The sequence below is a fragment of the Talpa occidentalis genome, unplaced genomic scaffold (assembly GCF_014898055.3).
Source record: "Talpa occidentalis isolate TD23 unplaced genomic scaffold, MPIMG_talOcc4v2.1 talOcc4.8, whole genome shotgun sequence".
Classification (NCBI taxonomy): domain Eukaryota; kingdom Metazoa; phylum Chordata; class Mammalia; order Eulipotyphla; family Talpidae; genus Talpa; species Talpa occidentalis.
The window spans coordinates 43,221,463-43,239,109 of NW_023605194.1; the positions used below are offsets into that span (position 1 = coordinate 43,221,463).

Below are 17,647 nucleotides of genomic sequence, written 5' to 3' on the forward strand. Positions count from 1 at the left end.
TGTAGGTTTCTGCTGTGAAGATTAAAGGAGATGATGTATCTGCTCAGAAGTGCTTACTACTCTTAGCAGATTTTTCGTTTGACTGCCTCTGACTCTGCTGACCCCAGTCCTGGCTGGCTTAAGGCCTGCTGTTCCCCCAGGACCATAGAGGAGGCAGTGACAGGTAAGAAGCAAGTTCGTGTCATCCCTTACCTACCCTGTGGGCTGAGGCACAGCTCCTGACTTCCACCTGGAAAATGGGCAAAGTCATGGCTTCCCTCCCGGGTTGCCATGCGTCCTAAGAGATATAACAAGGCACCAGGAGTCATCCTGTAGCAGGGTGGTCTCCAGAGAAAGGGAGGTTCCAGGTTCTTGGCCCTTGCTTTAGTTTACATAGTGACTCCGCAGCTAGAAGGATGGAGAGGTTCTCATATGGTAGGGGCTATACCGATAGGACACCCCCCCCACCCCCAGAACTAGCAGAGCATGTGGACAGAGAGGATGATGAGACAGGAGGCCTGGAAAGAAGAGAGAGCAGAGGGAAAAGAGGGATCCTACTATCATGACTCTGTACCCCATCTTCCTCGCCCTCCTCTTCTTGAGTCCCATTCCTTTCCTCATTCTTCCACTCTGATGAGTCACTGTCAAGACTCAGCTCTGCACTCAGGGCTGGCAGTGCTGAGGGCACGACTGGCTCTGTCCCTAGCTACATGCCTCCAACCTCCTCCTGCAGGGGTGGGGTCTCTAGAGGCTGAGCCCCACCTACTAGAACCCTGACTGTAGCTCTGTGTGCCAGGAGGGGCTTGAGAAGAAAGGTTAAGGGTCAAAAAACTTCTAATGGGGATTGCAAAGTCCTCAGTCTACCTGACCATCGTTCTCTAGCCTGTGCTTTGGTTTCAGATGGGTCCAAGTTCTCTTTTTTTTTTTAAGATTTATTTTATTTATTTATGCATACAAGAACTGCAGCCAGAGATGCAGGGGAGTAAGAGGATTCACCAGAGATAGAGTGGGGAGCAGAACAGGCAGATCCACTGAAATACACTGCTAAGGGGAGCAACGGGTGAGTCAGGAGAGGTCTGCTATGCCATGTGGGTAGCTCCCTGGCTGGGGATCGAACTTGTGCTGCAGTGGCTTCTAGCTTCATAGTGCTGAGACTTAATCCCTTACACCACCAGGGAGAGTGCAAGTTCTTTGATATTTCTTCCATGGAGAAGTGACACCAGAAGTCTATGGAGATTGGGTCACAAAAACTATGTGGCTTCTGCCTTGCTTTCTTAGAGCAGTTGCTCTTTAGTCAGATAAGAAAATTTCTAGTACCTTTGGCCAATATGTTAGGCCATGCTAGAGATGAGAGAAAGAAATCCCAAGCTCCCAGCTAAGCCTACCACAATCATAAAAGATACTACTTATTGCTATTACTGTTAGCCACTATGCTTTGCAGTCATTCTTATGCAATAATAGATAAAGTGCTTCCCACAGCATAATATTTGGGAAGACTAGGCTATTCAGGATCAGCACATACAGATGTAGTCAGTCCTCTCTTCCACACTCAGAGCAGACATCACTAATCAATCCCTCTCTGAAACCAGATCTGTCTTAGAATCCTGTTTAAGAATTCTAAGTGTTGTGCCCAATATCAGCAGACTCGGCGAGCATAGCCTCCAAGAACCAAAGACAGCCCGATGCAAACACAAAAGGGAGTTTATCACAGACTCAAGTCTGGGCTCACGGCACTTCCCAATGTAGCAGCAGGTATGGAGAGTCCCGAACAAAGGAAGCAGGGGTCTTTTAATAAGGTTAAATTATGCTGGCAGTTACTCATTGGCTACAAGGATGCGTTCTCCAACTTTGCCCGGCTATCATTCTAAGCTGACTGGCCCGGCTGAGATGCAGGTCCAGCCTGCAGCTCCAATTACAGCAAGTTCGCGCTCATTGGTGACAGGAGGGTGAGGGTGGAGTTAGGGTCGAAACTGTTGAAACTATCTCTGGAATGCAGTCTTTCTGGGACAGCAAAACCTAAAATTCTAAAATGGCAGTTACACACAAAATGACAAGCAATGGCTAAGAATACTTACGCTTGGTTCCACACTAAGAGGGCCTCCCTGGTGGCGCAAGGGGTTAAGCACCGCACTGTGAAGCAAATCTGCAGTCTCTGCAGCATGAGTTCGATCCCTGGCCAGCCAGGGAGAAACCCAAATGGCGCAGTGGACCTCTCCTGGCTTGCCTGCTGCTCCCCTCAGCAGTGCACTTCGGTCAATCTGCCTATTCTGTTCCCCACTCTGTCTCTGAGAGTGAATCCTCTCCCCCCCCCCCATCTCTGGCCTGTGCCCCAGCTTTTGTATGCATGAATAAATAAATCTTTAAAAAAAAAAGAATTCTAAGAGATCCTGAGATGCAGGCAGTCCTTGCAAACAGATTTGCCATCAGTGATCTGAATCATAATGTAGCCTCTGTTATCACCTAGTGGCAGCTTACAGGAAATGTAGGCAAAGTAGCTAGAGCAGTTGCACTTGTAAATCCAAATGGAGACTGAGATAACAGTCACCCAGTCACGGCAGTGGGATCTAACGGCTGTGCTAATTTGCTGGGTTATCTCCTGGTCATTCCTTCTTTCATGGTGCATTCAAATGGACACTCTCTCCTAGCCCTTTATTGACAGGGCCAAAATGTCCCCATGAGTCCTCTCTGTGAGTGGTCAACTGATAAGCTAATGTCACTGCTTAGCATTGGGCAGTTAGGTGCCCGTGTCCCACGCAGTGAGAGCTGGAGTAGTGGGATGCCAGATCCTTAACATAGTCAGCTTTCAGCAATGCCTGGAAGATCAGCTTCCACAAGCTTCCTGGGCCTTGCCCCAACATCCACGTAGTATACCTTGGCTGCAAGGTCTGTGCTCCTGTGTGTCTACCTGAACTTCTACCTATATATTTTGTCTTTCTGTTGATAGACAAAGTCCTCTGAGAGGAAAAAAGAAAAGCCATGTCCCCAGTGCTGCCTGCTGGCTACTGACACAGCCTGTGCTGGAAACTGAAAGTCCAGCTCCTTAGAGGGCATCTATTGGCAAGATCCCAGGGGTAACTAAGCTTCCTTCTCAGTCTTCGTGGGAAGAATCTCTGCTGGTTGCCTCCTACTTTGGTGAACAACATTTAAAGAAACAGAAAGTAGTGGCACTGGAAGAGAGAGGGGTAGAGAAAGCTAGAGGCTGGGATGTGTGGGGGGGAGGAGCTTACCTGTTGATGAGCAGGAAGTTTGCCATGAGGCACAGCACGGAGGGCACAGTGGAGGCGATGGCAAGGTAGCTCTCGAAGTAGTTCTGCAGGCAGAGAAGTGAGGAGGATGCTAAGGTCACTTGGGATAGAGAGGAGGGTCCCCTGGGGGGCAGAGACGGTGCCCCTCTTGGTGCAGGTCTTCCCACTGTCTTCAAATATCTGTGAGTGATGGGTAAGTCTAGCCCAAATAGCGTGTTCCTATGTCTCTGACCTAACACTACTCATTCCATTGCTCAGTGACAGTCACTAAACACTACTCATTCCATCGCTCAATGACAGTCACTAGTATGAGTTATGCTAAGTGCTGGGGACATAAGGAAGCATAAGACATTGTCCCTATGCTCAGCGAAGTCCCTGAAGCTCTTCAGTCCATGCTCCCAGCCAGCCTACCTGTCCCAACCACAGATGAGTCATTGGGAATAGGATTTAGTGTGTTTTGTCCTATCAGTCTTCTCAGCCCATTGCCAAATCTCAAGGTTATTAAATGGGTGCTGTTATGACCCCATCACTTCTCACACTCTTGCAACCAAGTGAGTTCTCATAGAAACACACCAGCCTCTACAGGGAAACTTTATTTTGACTCTGGATTTGCTCCCTCAATAGAGCTGCTATCCAAAGTCAGTCATTTTGGAACACGAATTAAAAAATATATATACACTCCTATACTACTTATAATAGCCAAGATGAGGAGACAATCTAAGTGTCCAGTGACAGATGAGTGATTATAAAGATGTGGTCTATATACATGATGGAATACTACTCAGCTATTAAAAAAAAAAAGATGAAATCTTGGCATTTACAACAACAAAGATGTAACTGGAGGGGAATATGCTAAGAAAAATAAGTGAGAAGGCAAAAGACAAATACCAGATGATTGTACTCATGTGTAGAATACAGAGAAACAAAACAAAACAAACCAAAACCCTGGGATTCTGACTGTAGAACTGAGGCTTTCAGAGAGGGAAGGGGGCTGGATGGAGACCCAGGGTATGATGGTGGAGGACTATACTTAGGTGGGGTGGGGGCGGGCTGGGGGTTGGGCTGGGGGTGGTGTGGTAACATACGTTTAAGGAGGTGTGATGCTGTATTCTATAACGTACACAGCGCTATGAACCAATAGCACCTCAAAAATAGACAAACAAAAACATTTTGAGAGGCAGTTCCTTGTCTGACCAAGATGAGTAAAAGGGCATTTTCCTGGGGGTATGACAAAGAGCACATGAGGCCAAAAGACAGATGAAGGATTCCTGAGACAATGTGCTGGGACTGATAATAATTGAAGCTCTGTGGCAACTGTGTTTTTGAAAACTCAGAGAACTATTCACTCATTACTGTGAATTTTACTGCCTATATATTATCTCTCAATATACCTGTCTTCAAAAAATAATTGGGTTGGGCCTCCCTGGTGACGCAGCAGTTGAGCACTGGGTTGCAAAGCTGCCCACAGCCTCTGCAGTGCCGGTTCGATCCCCAGCTGCTGGCGAGGGACCCACATGGCGCGCAAACCTCTCCTGCCGCGCCCACTACTCCCCTCAGCAGTGTACTTGTCAGTCTGCCTGCTCTGCTCCTCGCTCTGGCTCTGGTGAATTCTCTCACCCTCCTGCACTTCTGACTGTACCCAGTGCTTGCATAAATAAATAAATAAATAAATAAATAAATAAATCTTTAAAAAAAAATAATTGGGCTGACATTTCTTGGTTTTGGTCATTGCATGTCAAAACAGACCCCAGGTTGGGAAAGAGGATGGGTTCTGGGTAGTGGACGTATTTACATGTATTAAGAATTCCCTGAGTGTCAATGGGCTTTTGATGAATTATGGTGTTTGCCCTAAAAATATAAAATAACAAGCTATGCATATTCTACTTTGGAAACCTTATGAAACTGAACTTAACTGAGGAAATATTTTGCAAATACAAATGGTACAAATGTGCCAAAGCACAAAGAACAATGAGAGTAAAAAAATCCTGCTGATGTGCAAAGGGCTCTGGCAACTGTAGGGCTCACTCCAGTGTCTATGACACACTTCCTGCCTGTTAAAGATGGAGTCTCAGTGGGCGTGTAAGAGTGTGAAGGGTTTTTAAGATCTCAAAACGCCGCAAGTAAAGATGTCAGAATTGTGTGTGTGTGTGTGTGTGTGTGTGTGTGTGTGTGATATCAGAGATAGGGCAGAAGGGAATTCCACGTAGGAGGGTGAGAGAGGGGGTTAGTGCTTGAGAGCATGGGGATGAGTTTAGAATGGTCCCAGAGGAAGAAGGATTTGAGTCAGATCTTGAAACAGAAAATCAGATCTCTCCTTTCTGGAAGGGCTTGACTGCAACGTGGAGGTCAAGAAAAAAAGATGTCACAATGGGCTCTGGAGCACAGACGGTCCCATGGTCCCTTTTGATGCCTGCAGAGTACTTTGTGCTCTTTGAAATCTGTACCCTGAATATAAGGTAGCAGTGGCTTTGCAATTAAAATGATAATCACAGAGAGTGCAGTCCATCAACCATGCGCCTTAGAAATAGCCTGCCTCCTTTGAGGTGCCACCTCATTGTTCCTGCCCTGATGGGCTCAGCAGAGCCTGGACTGGTCTGAGGCATTCAGTCAATTACGTCTTGATACAGTGGCTGGGCCGACGTGAGGCCTGGCGGGCACCAGGCGGGAGCAATGGGAAAAGGCCCTGAGGAAGAGACCAAAGCAGTGGGGCCAAGCCTGTCCCAGCCCAGCCCCAATGAGCATGGCTGCTCATTCCACAGCGAGTCTATGAAATGGCCTGAGATCATATGGGGTGTAGAATCTGTCTTTGTTTTTTTGAGCAGGCTCAAGTTCCCTGAACAGTTTAAGAATGGGGATTTTCTAGGTAATTAAATGTTCAGGTGTATTGATATTTAAACAGAAAATGGTGCTTTCAATACCGGAAATCTTTTAAAATACTGACAACTAGACAAGGCTATGACTCCCTTTCTGTTGACTGAACCCACTTCTCTGTGTTATAAAGAACAAGCTGGGGGCAGAATGCCCTTGACCCTGGGCCAGCTTTCTACCAGCACAGACTGGGGTGCTGTCGATGGTCGGGTCAGTTGACATGGCACATGGAATTACTTTTTTAATGTAGTTCCTGATAAAAACATGAGATGGCTTTTAGTTACTTTTCTGCTAGATTTCTAGTATTAAAATGAGTTGTGGGGCCTCCCCGGTGGTGCATCGGTTGAGCACTGGGCTGCGAAGCTGCCTGCAGCCTCTGCAGTGCTGGTTCGATCCCTGGCTGCCAGCGAGGGTCCCACATGGCAGTGGCAGACCTCTCCTGCCGTGCCCGCTGCGCCCCTCAACAGTGTATTTCGTCAGTCTGCCTGTTCTGTTCCCCGCTCTGGCTCTGGTGAATTCTCTCACCCTGCCACGCACCTGACTATACCCAGTGCTTGTATAAATAAATAATAAAATGTGTTGTGGGGGACAGACTCTTTCCTGGCCCCCTTGTTCCCAGCCTCCTGGGTTCACACCCCTTTATGATCCTGTCTGCCAAGTGAAGGTGGGGCCTGTGGCTTCCTTCTAACCAAAAGAATCTGGCACAGGTGGTGGGTACACATGATTATGTGTACATGACATGGGATTATGTAGCACCCATCCCGATGGACTCACTTTCATCCTTGATGGCTGGGAGGAGGCAAGTGGCCATTCTGGGAACCCCATGTGGCAGGTCTACAGGTGACCGGTTGCTGCTGAGGGCAGCAACACCCAACAAGGAAGGGAAGATCTCAGTCCAGTAACTGCAAGGAACTAACAACCTGAGTGAGCCTAGAAGTGACCCTTCTCCAGTTCAGCCTCAGAGGAGACTGCAGCCTCACGAACCCCTGGATTGCAGTTGGTGGGACCCTAAGCTCAGGACCCAGTGAAGCAGTGTGACATAATACTGTGTCTTTTAAGCCATTCAGTTGGTAGTACTTTGTTATATGACATTAGATTCCTAATTAACGAAGGTTTCAGATAGTCAAGTTCCCACTAAGCAGGGTTTGTTCAGAATATTGCAGCCTTCTGTGCTATTTAGTATTCAGGTTTTTTTTTTTTTATTAAAATAATCAGCTGATTATGTCTTTCATTGAACTTCCTGCCAGACATGAAGACCAGTAGTCTGCCCATGAGGGGCACAAAAGTTATGCCTGCTGAGTACATTAGTCCCCTTAGTTTTCTCTCACCAGACCCTTCGCTGAAATTAGGGTGATTTTTGCCAGTGGCATGCACTGACTTTAAGAAATTAAGACTTAGTTTACATGTCCCCCCAGATCTGCTCACCACATCTGCATGTCAGGCCACTCGCCCCGCTATTCATTTCATGGTGACACAAAACTACTGCCATCGTTGACACCAGAAGAGGAGCCAACTACTAAGGAGAGGCCCCAGTGAGGCCCCTGCCAGGCTGCACCCTCCAAGACTCTTGCTTCCTGGGTGGCTGGGGAGAGGAGGGCAACACTTTCTGAAGGGTGGGGGAAGATAAAAACCCATGAGGTAGGCCTGACTTTCCTCTCCCTGGCTGATTTCTGAAACGTGGTGGCCCCATATGACTTCCCCAGAGACACCCCATGTGTCTGAGCAGCGAGCTGGGTTTGGTTGCATAGCTATGGCCAGCCCAGCCATAAGGCATCTTGCATTTACTCCCTTCCATTCCTGCCTCACTTCCTTTTTCTCTTGCTCTTAAGTCCCTAGCACTGCACTCCCAGATAGAGCACTCCCCTATGGCACATTTCCGGGCTCCTTTCTAAGAAACACCCAAGAGTGGAGCCCTATGTTCAATTCCTAATTATGTACTTTGCAGGCTGGCAGCTGGCATTTCCTTCTTGGGTTCCTCTCATTTGCTTCCAAGGGGTGCTGGGGCGACCTTCTCCCATTTTACTCAAAGAAATGTAAAGACACTGGAATCCTGTTTCAAACATGTTGCCGTTTGAAGGGTAAGAGAACAACCCTATTTCAAAGAAATCTGTAACCTCCACTCCACAGGGCGATTTAAAAGAATGCAATGTTTTGGAATAACTCATACCAAAACTCACCTCCCCTTGGGTCTGATTCCTGAGAATTCCCTGAAAAGGCTTGGCTGCTATCTATCCCACTGCAACACGGTGGATGAGCATGGCTTCTGCCTCCAGAGTGGTACCCAAGCACCCCAAAGGCTGTGCAGGAGTGGATAAGTAAGAAGCCCATCAGAGCCCTGGGTCGCTGCCTGTGACCGTGCTCTGCACAACCCCGGGGCACAGATCTGTAGGCTGGTGTCAGTGTAGCCTGTTGACAGAGCTGCTGAAAACCTGCAGGCCTGCGAGTCAGTCTGGACCTTATGTCGCAGCATGCTGTGATTCAGGAAGGTGGGGCTAGAAGGACGCACAGTAGGGCAGGACGTTAGGACATGACAAGGCCTCTGCAAGCAGGTATCTCTGTTCAGCAGTGGAGTCTCATGCAGGAAACCCAGAGGCTGGTGATCCCACAGCCCTCAGCCTGGATGGGAGACCTCTGCCTATTCCAGATCAGCATCTGGTGCTGTCTTAACCTTTCCCTTTGTTTACTACAGATGTGGCAAATCCTCGTGCACCCAGCTTTGTGCTGGTGGTTTGCTATAGAAAATCGAAGACAGAGCCTGATGCCCTCGGGGAGCGTGCAGTCTGGTGCAGCCCCACGGTTGTCGTACAAGGGACCGTGGGGGAGGGGGCTTCCCACAGGAGGCCATCCCCTGACACTGACAGATGAGGAGAGGTTTGCAGACAGATACGGGAAGGTGGGGTGCAGGTGGAGAGAAAGGTCATCCTAAGAAGAGGGCACAGTGTGTGTAAAGGCGTGAAGAGATGCTTCCCTGCCACTTAGAACTCCAACCCAAGTTCATTTATTGCAACAGGCCCTCTAAGGCTTTCCCAGCATCTGCAGGACGCTGCTGAACTGAGACAAAACTGTCTCATTGTCTACTGAATCCAAGCAGGACTAGGGAGAGAGGCAGGACACCTGCAGAGACCACACCCACCCTTCTCCTTCAGGGTGCTAAAGAGAGAGAGGCTTAGCAGTCACTGTTCTGAATTCTCCAGCCCAGTGTGGGGCGAGGCCCAGCTCAGAGACACAGGAAAGCCTCTGCTGCTTGAATGTCTCATTTAATCTCCCTACCCCCGACTACCTCCCTGGCACTTGGCCATTACCTCAGCATCAGCCCCTGGCAGCAGGAACATCAAAGGTCATTCTGGGCACCTATCAGCTCATCCATAGGGGGAATGGAAGCTCTGCAGAGTACCAGGTAAGTGACATTTGAGCCTGACTGCTTACATGTGACCTGCACAGACATCAGTCCATTTGCTCTTAACACAGCCTGTAAGAGCATGGAAGAGCCAGGGTTGCTCCCATTACAGATAAGAAGCCTGAGGCTAACAGAAGCAGTGCTGGTGGGAGGTTCTTCTGATGGAGGCAGGGGTGGGGAGATATTTATCAACAAAGATGTCCACAAAGAGCCACTCTAGCTGAGGCGGCCTGCTTCACAGACACACGGGCTAAAACACTGTCACTGGATGACAGCAAGTTACCAGGTGCCTGAGCGGTGCCTTCACAGTGAGCAGGGACCAGGACTAGGGTCTGAGGTCCCATTAGGGTGGCATCTCCCTCTGCCCCAGGCCTTAAATGTTGGTCACCTGCCCAAACAAATGACAAGAGAGATTTCTCTCCCCTCTGCCTGTTAACTATCTCTTCTCCTAAAACCCCACTGTGCGTTCGCCTGGGCCTTTCCACTGGCCTATGAATCTGTGTGGTATTAAAAAGAAAAAAAAGATTAAGAGAAAAACCCTCACTTTTGTCAGCCACCCAAAATGGATGGACACGGTCTGCTGATAAGCATGGACCATGTAAAAGCAGACATTATAGTTGGGAAGCACCGGGCAGGCGTCTAATTTCTCTCCTGACTCTGCAAACCCCAACAAAGCCCTTCAGGTGGGGTGGGGCCGGGACCTGGAAACCAGGCTGTGGACAGAACGTGGTCCAGGACAGCCAGGTGCCACAGCAGGTAGGTATGGAGGAGCCACTTCCAGCCTGGGCACAGACTCTTGATTTCACTTGTGATGGAGATGAGGAAACTCATTTTCATCTCTGGCCCAGTTTGTGAGCACCAGGAAAGAGGCAAGATGCTCTTCAAACACAATTTAAAAACCCACCAGAGCCAGCTGGCCAGATGTGAGGCCCATTTTACGAGGGGAACATTTCCTCTCTTCTGCCATGCTGAGAGGCTCCGTGCTAAGCATCTCTTCTGGAAGAATTTAATTCCAGGCTCAGAGTCCAGGTAAAGAGGTTTCACAGGGCAGGGAGGCCCCGAAATGAGCCCGTTTATCTCTGGCAGACCCTGGTTAAGCTTCCTCTCCTCTGAATGCCATTTGGGTACTTTGAAATAAGTGTAGCAAATTAGTCACGAGCCGCAGCAGACTGACTCGCGCTGGCCGCCCAGCAGCTTCCCAAGGCAGCTTTGTGCGGGCCCCCACCTCAAGGGCTCAGCAGCAGAGGCAGCTGGGCTCCTGTGGGGCGAGAAAAAGCGATTCAAGCCTGGGGGTGGCAGCTCGAGGCAGCAAAGCGTTACCTGGATCACAGGGGCATGAAATTAGCAGCAGCGAGCAGGCTGGAGCCAAGAATAGTTTGCCGGTGCAAACTTGCCACCTTCGGGTAGCTGAGTTCTGCGCCCTGGGAGGTTGCAGGGAGAAGCCCTTATCCTGGCAAAGGCCAAAGTCGGTCCTAGGCAGGCCAGGAAGTGAGTAAAGGGCAGGTGTGGAGCTGGTGTCTTGTCTGTGAGTCCCATGTTTGAGGCACTGGCTCAAGATAACAGGTGGGTGTGTGGCCAGGGGCTGGATGAGCCAGGAAGGCTGCTTAGGAGGAAGGGCAGGGCCTGCTCCAGGGGCCAGACAGGTGAAGACACAGAATGTAGTGATGGGATAGCCAGGTCTGAGGGTGGAAAAACTGGGATCAAAATTAGACAGGTAAGGCCTGGAAAGATGTTGGCCAGAGAGCACCCCCACTCTAAAGACTGGCCGCCATCAGACCTCTGCAGCTGCTCGAACATCAGGCCTCTGGCATAGGCCCTACAGTTATCTCCAGGCTGCTCCCTGGGGTCACTATAACCCTGGCTCTTTATTTTATATTTTTTATATCGTTCACTTTTAAACAATGTTTGTTTCTCCCCCCCGCCCTCAGGTGTAGTCCTCAGAATTTCCCTCACCAACGCACCCGTGCACCATCACCACAGTGCCCTGTGCTCCTCCCTCCCGCCTTCTGATCCTTCTCCCTCCTGCAGGATGTCTCTGGAATACTATTTAGCAATCAAAAAAGATAAACCCTGGCTCTTTAATAGGAGCCTCTCTTTTCTCAGAGAGGGCTCTTCTCCCAGCCTAAACTGGCTTCTTGGAGTCCTGCATCATGATTGCTCACCATTCTTGTCTCTATTTTCTTTTCCTTCTTCACTGCTGGTCCTTGCTTCTCTGCTAGCTGAGAGGCTTACTTGGGTTTCTCTTAGACTAGGGAAAAAACCTCTTGACTTTGCAGTCTCAGCCACCAGATCTTTGCTTCCCTTTCCTCATAAACCATCTGAAGATGCAGTCTTTAGCCCTACTGCTAATGCCTGACCCCCTTCTAGGCTGCTCTGGGGAAAGATTCTTTCCAAGTGTGGAATGCCCAGCCTTCTTTGTGATAGGGGCTAATGTCTTGATATGTGCCCAGGGCTCCTGCTGGTCAAGCTGAAATGTAGAGTCGGGGCGGGGGATGGGGAGGGCTGTCCCCAGGGCAAAAGTCCTGGTATGAGGAACATACTGGCAAACCAGTGTCTGCTGAAAACAGCAGGGAGACACTATAGCCAGATTAACAAAATCAGCTAAAATACCTTACTTATAAAGATTAGCAGAAAGTTATGTAAGAATAGGGATTAGAGATAGGATGCTTTGATTAGGGGGAACTATGGAGCCCCCCCCCCCAAGCAAAACCCCTGGTCATTCCATCCTAGCTTGCACAAGATGATAACACATCCCTGATAGTACCCCCAAGCACATACATTCCTCCAGGTCCTTGGCGCCGCCTTCTCTCAACCTGGTTCTAAATAAATATGAGACTGCCCATAGATCGGGGCTGCACTTATTAAGGTGTGAGCCCCTCTAGGTCTCCCCCACTTGGACTTTGAGTATTCTTTCTCTCATCCTTCACATCTACCTAGAACCTTCAAATGTGACCTTAGTTTGGAAAGTGTCTTTGCAGACGCCATTAGTTAAGAGGAGATCATACTGGGTTGGGGACGCCCTAAATCCACAGACACTCAGGGAGGGCATCACATAAACACAGAGACAGAAACTGGAGTTATAGGGTTACCAGCTGAGAATGGTTGGGAGCCCCAAAATCTATAAGAGGCAAAGAAAAACTCTTTCTTATCTTTGGGGAGAGCATGGTCCTATTGGCCCTTCCCTCCAGTACTCCAGTGTCTCACTTGGACTCACAGGCCATTCTACCTGCCTAGCAGCTCTCCCCACCTAAGCTCTTAAACCCCAGGCTCACTGCGCCCACTCTATTTAGCTGCAGTCCTGCTCTAGGAAGCCATCTCCCTGAACTTCAATAGCACCCATGTCTGTATCAGTCCCTGTCTACAAACCAATTCTCACTGTCTGTCAACTGTTCGGCTGGGTGCCATCTCGCTGAGCTCAAGTTCTATCTCCCAAATCAAAGACCTGCAAGACAAGAACCCACGAACAACCCCTTTCAAGGCCCCATGGCTGTCCCTCCTCTCCATGCTCCCTCTTCAAGCTTTCCCCTCCCTCTCACTCCAGGTAATTGACCTGCCCCTGAGTTCCCACCCAAACTGCCAACATGCAGCTCCACCCTCCCTGTGCACCAGGGCCTCCTCCCTGGAGTCCTTCCCCAACTTTGAGCTTCAAGCTCTTCCCTGGGCCTTACTAGCCTCCAGCCAGGCTGAGGCCAAGGGTAATGACAGTGGAGGGGAACACTGGAGGGACTGGAGACACTTTGGTGGTAGAATTGACAGGACTAACTGATGGAGTGAACAAGGGAGTGAAAGACAGAGGGAAATATAGGGTAACAGCTAAGTTTTGGGCTTGACCAACTTGGAGTTAGTATGGTGCACACGGAGCAAGGAAGGAGTCTGCTTCAGTGCAATCTGAGCATGCCGGGTAAAACAACCTCACAATGAGATGCCAAATCCCTGAATGCAGGACCAGAGCCTAGAATCCTAGGACGGGGTCTTCCTCCTGTCCCCTCTCCCCAACTGCTAGCCCTCCACAAACACAGATTAATTCATCACTGCACATATTTATTGAGTTCAATAGATTTTCTAGGCACAGGGGACTTACTGCCAGTTCCTTACTTAATGGAATTGATGGTTTGGTCAAGGAGAAAGTCAGCAAATGCATAAACAAATAAATAGGTAATATTTCAGGCAGTGATGAGTGCTATAAAGATAAATTAAGCAGGGATAGTACCTCTATAATAGAACTTGTGACACTAGTGTAGAAGGAAGTTTAAGACAACATCTAGTTCAGGGGTCAGTGACCAATGCCCCCCATCCCTATCTGCCCACCTCAGTTTTTTTTGTAAAGTAGATAGTGGAAACCATGACCCTCTGTTTACAGATTATCTGTTGGGGCTTCTCTCCCCCCCACCCCGACTCTACAAATATTAGAGATCGGGTGACACAAAAAGACTAAAATATTTACCATCTGGACTTTTGCAGAAAAGTTTGCCAACCTTGATCTACTTTCTAAATAGGGAAACAAATTGCCCCAAGTCAACCAGCAAATTTGAAACAAGAGTCAGAAACACAGTCCAGCTCTCCTGAATCCCAGGCTTTCTGAAACCAGGCAGTGTGAGCATGGAAGCGGCAAACATCATTGCTGCCAACCCTCCTGCCCTCTCCTCAGCCACCCCTTCCCTAGGCTCCCTGACATGGGCAAGTTGGCCTCTGATTTTCATCTTAATAGGCAGCATACTGGCACAGAAACAGAGGGGGAAGGGTCTGAGAAACAAAGAGCCGCATGAATCCACACACAAGAGACCCAGAGCTCTGAAGGGAAGAGGTGATTTGGAGCTTGGTCACTGCTGAAGTAGATCAGCCTGTCCTTCCTCTTCTGCAAGCTGACCACGTGGCCAGGGTAAGGAGGAAGAAGGCCTTCCAAGAAAATTCCCCACCTACCCAGGCAGCCCTACCCAGGCCGATAGCAGCTCCTGTAGCCTCCTGAGGTCACATGAAGCAGTGGAAGCAGTAGGAGAATCAGGTCCTCAGGGGTTCAGGTAAAGAGGAGGTGGTCTGGGGGTGCTCCAGCTACTTTCAGTATGAGACCCAGGAGAAGCACCAGAAATAGGGAACCCAAACTAAATCCAGCAGCACTTCCTCATGCAACATGCTCTCTCCCCTACAGGGAGGCTGTTTCTCTTTGGAGGTCCACGTGGGCCAAAACCACAGGCTGTTGGCCATACTTATTTTCAAGTACACATGCTCAAGCTTGTGTAAGCATGTGCATGTGCACACGGCATGCGTGTGTGCACGTGCGCGTGCGCGCGCGCACACACACACACACATACACACACACACATTCAGGACCCTCAGGAGGCCAGTAGGCCTCCCTCCCCCCAGGCTCCAGCAGTCACCATAGACTTCTCCCAGATGATGATCCCCTTAACATTGGCACCGGGCAAAGACTCCAATTTGGTCCTGCTCTCTGGATACTCATGATGATCAATCACTTTAAAGAGACACTTCAGCACTTAAGGCGCAGGCCATGTTCTAATTTGTCGAGGAAATCGCCTCTGGATTCTAAGGACGAGTGCAGGAAGAAATAAAATCGAAGGCAGAGGGGGGCGATCGATAGCCCACAAGAACCAGGGAATAACGCAAGGGTGGGGAGGGAGGCGGTGAGCCTGCAGGGAGAACATAAAAAGAATTCGAGATGTCGAGGCGACCAAAGGCATGCCTGACAGGGCTTCAAGACGGGCTTTTTCTCTCCTTCTGCTGGACGCAGCGAGAGCTAAACACAGAAGAAAAAGCCATCACAGGTGTATTTATTGGGAAGGCATGCTGGCTGGGTCTGCAGTTAGAATCAGAGGGTGGACAAGGGAATTAAAAAAAATGACTTGCTTTTGGTGCTAAATTTTAAAAAATGGTTTAGAACCGCCATACATGCTAGTCCAAGCCACCGGCAGCTGGGGGTGGAAGGGCCTGCCCCCCTGCCTGGCAGTGCCAGGAGCCTGAAGCCCCAGTCCTTTCCACCTGACCCTACGCCCTCTCTGCTACCTCCTTTTCTAGAGTGAAGAGCTCAAGTAAATTCTGCCCTAATATGCTTTCTTGGAGGGAGATGGGGGCTGAGAAGGGTTATTTCACTCAGCACCATTCTTGGAATTCTGCTCTTAGAAAGTGGATTATTAGATGGAGAATGTCCATCTTCTCCATTTGAAGAGGTCTAAGCTACATTAGGACGGTCTGCAGGAGCACAGTGATCCCACTGTATCTGGAATGATGCGTGCTCCTCATGCATGTGGTATGGAGAAGGCTCCAGGATAGCAGCTTCCAGGCCAAATGGCCACGTCAGGAGCACGTGACGAGTGCCCAGGCCTGGGGAGGTGGGGCCAGCCGGGTGGGGGCCGGGAATCTGGGTGTTTGCCAAGACCACAAAGTCTGATGTCAACTCAAATACCACTCATGTCTTAGTAGCCCTGTGGCACCAGAAAGTTCTTATGGCTTCCACCTTCGTGCTCTGCAAAGGTCCAGATGGTAGAATGAGGTCAAAATGCATCCTGGTGGGAGGTGAGAGGTTACAGGCAAACAGGAGGAGCGGGGTTTTTCAAATCACAGGCTGCAACCCATTCGAGGACATGAAATTCAATTAATGGTCCACAACCAGAATTTATTTAGCTCTGACTCTTGCTACTTTCTCTCCCATTCCCAAAGAGGAGGTCTGCGTGTTTTTCTGGGACTCCTCCCCCGAGCCTAGGCTCTGTTTGCACCCATGGACAATGACCACTCGAGTCCCCCTATTCCTCAGCACCTGTTTTCCTTTTCTACTGGACTGTTCACATAAGCCCATAAGCTGGCTATTTTTCCTGGGTTAAAACAGCAAAACCAAAAACTCTGCACCCATCTTTGGCATATTTCCTGGCATCCCCCGCCTCCTTCCCCGAGGAGGGAGTTTTCCCAACATCCCAGAGGGATCACCCCAAAGAGATACACGTCAGTACCAGCAACACAGTGTCCCAATGCATAGAACAAATCAAGTTTTAAAGCAACTGTCTCCAGACTGTTCTCCAGCTTTGCGGTCTCCAGGTCCTTCCCCCACCCTCTGGCTCACAACCTCGGGTCTAGACTTTGCCTGCTCCCCCACAGCACTGCTCACCCAGGACCCACAGGACTACAGGAGGTAAAGGCAAACTCTGTCCTCAGCCTGTGTGATTTACAAGCTCCTATTAGCAAGTGGCCCTGAGGATCACTTGTTCCTCCTGGGACAACACAAAGATTTTTTATTTTAGTGGAGCTGCTGCTTCATAAACCTGCTTCCATCACAGACATGTGGGCCTTGCTAGGTCAGATATGCATGATAGAAGTTGCCTGAAAACATTTGAGAACGCTAACATGGAAGGGTTAAGAGCATGGGAAAAAGGGGTTCAGAAGACACAATTTGAGTCCCAGTTATCACTTTCTTTGTGTCACTTACTTTGCTTGGGGACAAATTATTTAGTTTTTCTCTTGGTTGCCTTTTCTGTAAATTGGGTATAGTGCCTATCACCTAGGCTATAATAAGGACCAAGAGAGATGAAGAAAATGCAGCCTCTGGACATAGTAGGTTGCTTATTAATGCTGTAGAGTTAATGAGGAACCAGTGCCCTTAGCACAGTGTTTGGCAGATGTGAGAGATTGGTAAAGGGAGCAAATGTGGATTCTTTGCAGCCTTTGTACAGCAGCCACCAGGTAGGAGCTGTGCAATAAATATCAGCACTTACCTCCCAGCGATATCTGGAGCATTCTGTAAATGCAGCCAGGTGGGTCTGTGCATAGAGTCAGGGGCCACAGAGCCTGACCCCAAGTCCCACAGGTGTGAGGGCACTGGATTGGAGCTGAGTGAAGTCCTTCAGTCACCAAATCCCAGCTACCCTTGGTTCCAGGAGACAGAACAGACCCAGCTTTCTCCCAGGTATGGAACTTTAAAACAACACCTGCGATTCTAAAATCTCTGGGAGCAGAACATGGCCCACTCCCTGATTTACACAGGAGGCTCCTGGCTGATCCACAGGGTGTCACAGCGACAGCAGCATGGAGAAGCCAGCACTGCCTCAATGGAGAGTGTCCTCCCCCATTCTCACAGCTTCACATACTCTCGCCCATGTCACACCAGGGCTCCGCTGGCCCTACTGTTCCTGTTCCAAGAGCCTGCGAAAGAGGA

General features: G+C 49.4%; 1 protein-coding gene across 4 annotated transcripts in view; it reads right to left on the reverse strand.

Moving 5' to 3' along the window:
• Positions 1-17,647, reverse strand: part of SLC29A3 (solute carrier family 29 member 3) — a 42,935-nt gene that overhangs the window by 14,184 nt on the left and 11,104 nt on the right. For all 4 annotated transcript variants that reach the window (XM_037495796.2, XM_037495794.2, XM_037495795.2 and 1 more), the window contains one exon: positions 3,207-3,289. In XM_037495796.2, coding sequence (XP_037351693.1) covers positions 3,207-3,289 — 83 coding nt within the window. The remainder of the gene's footprint in view (positions 1-3,206; positions 3,290-17,647) is intronic.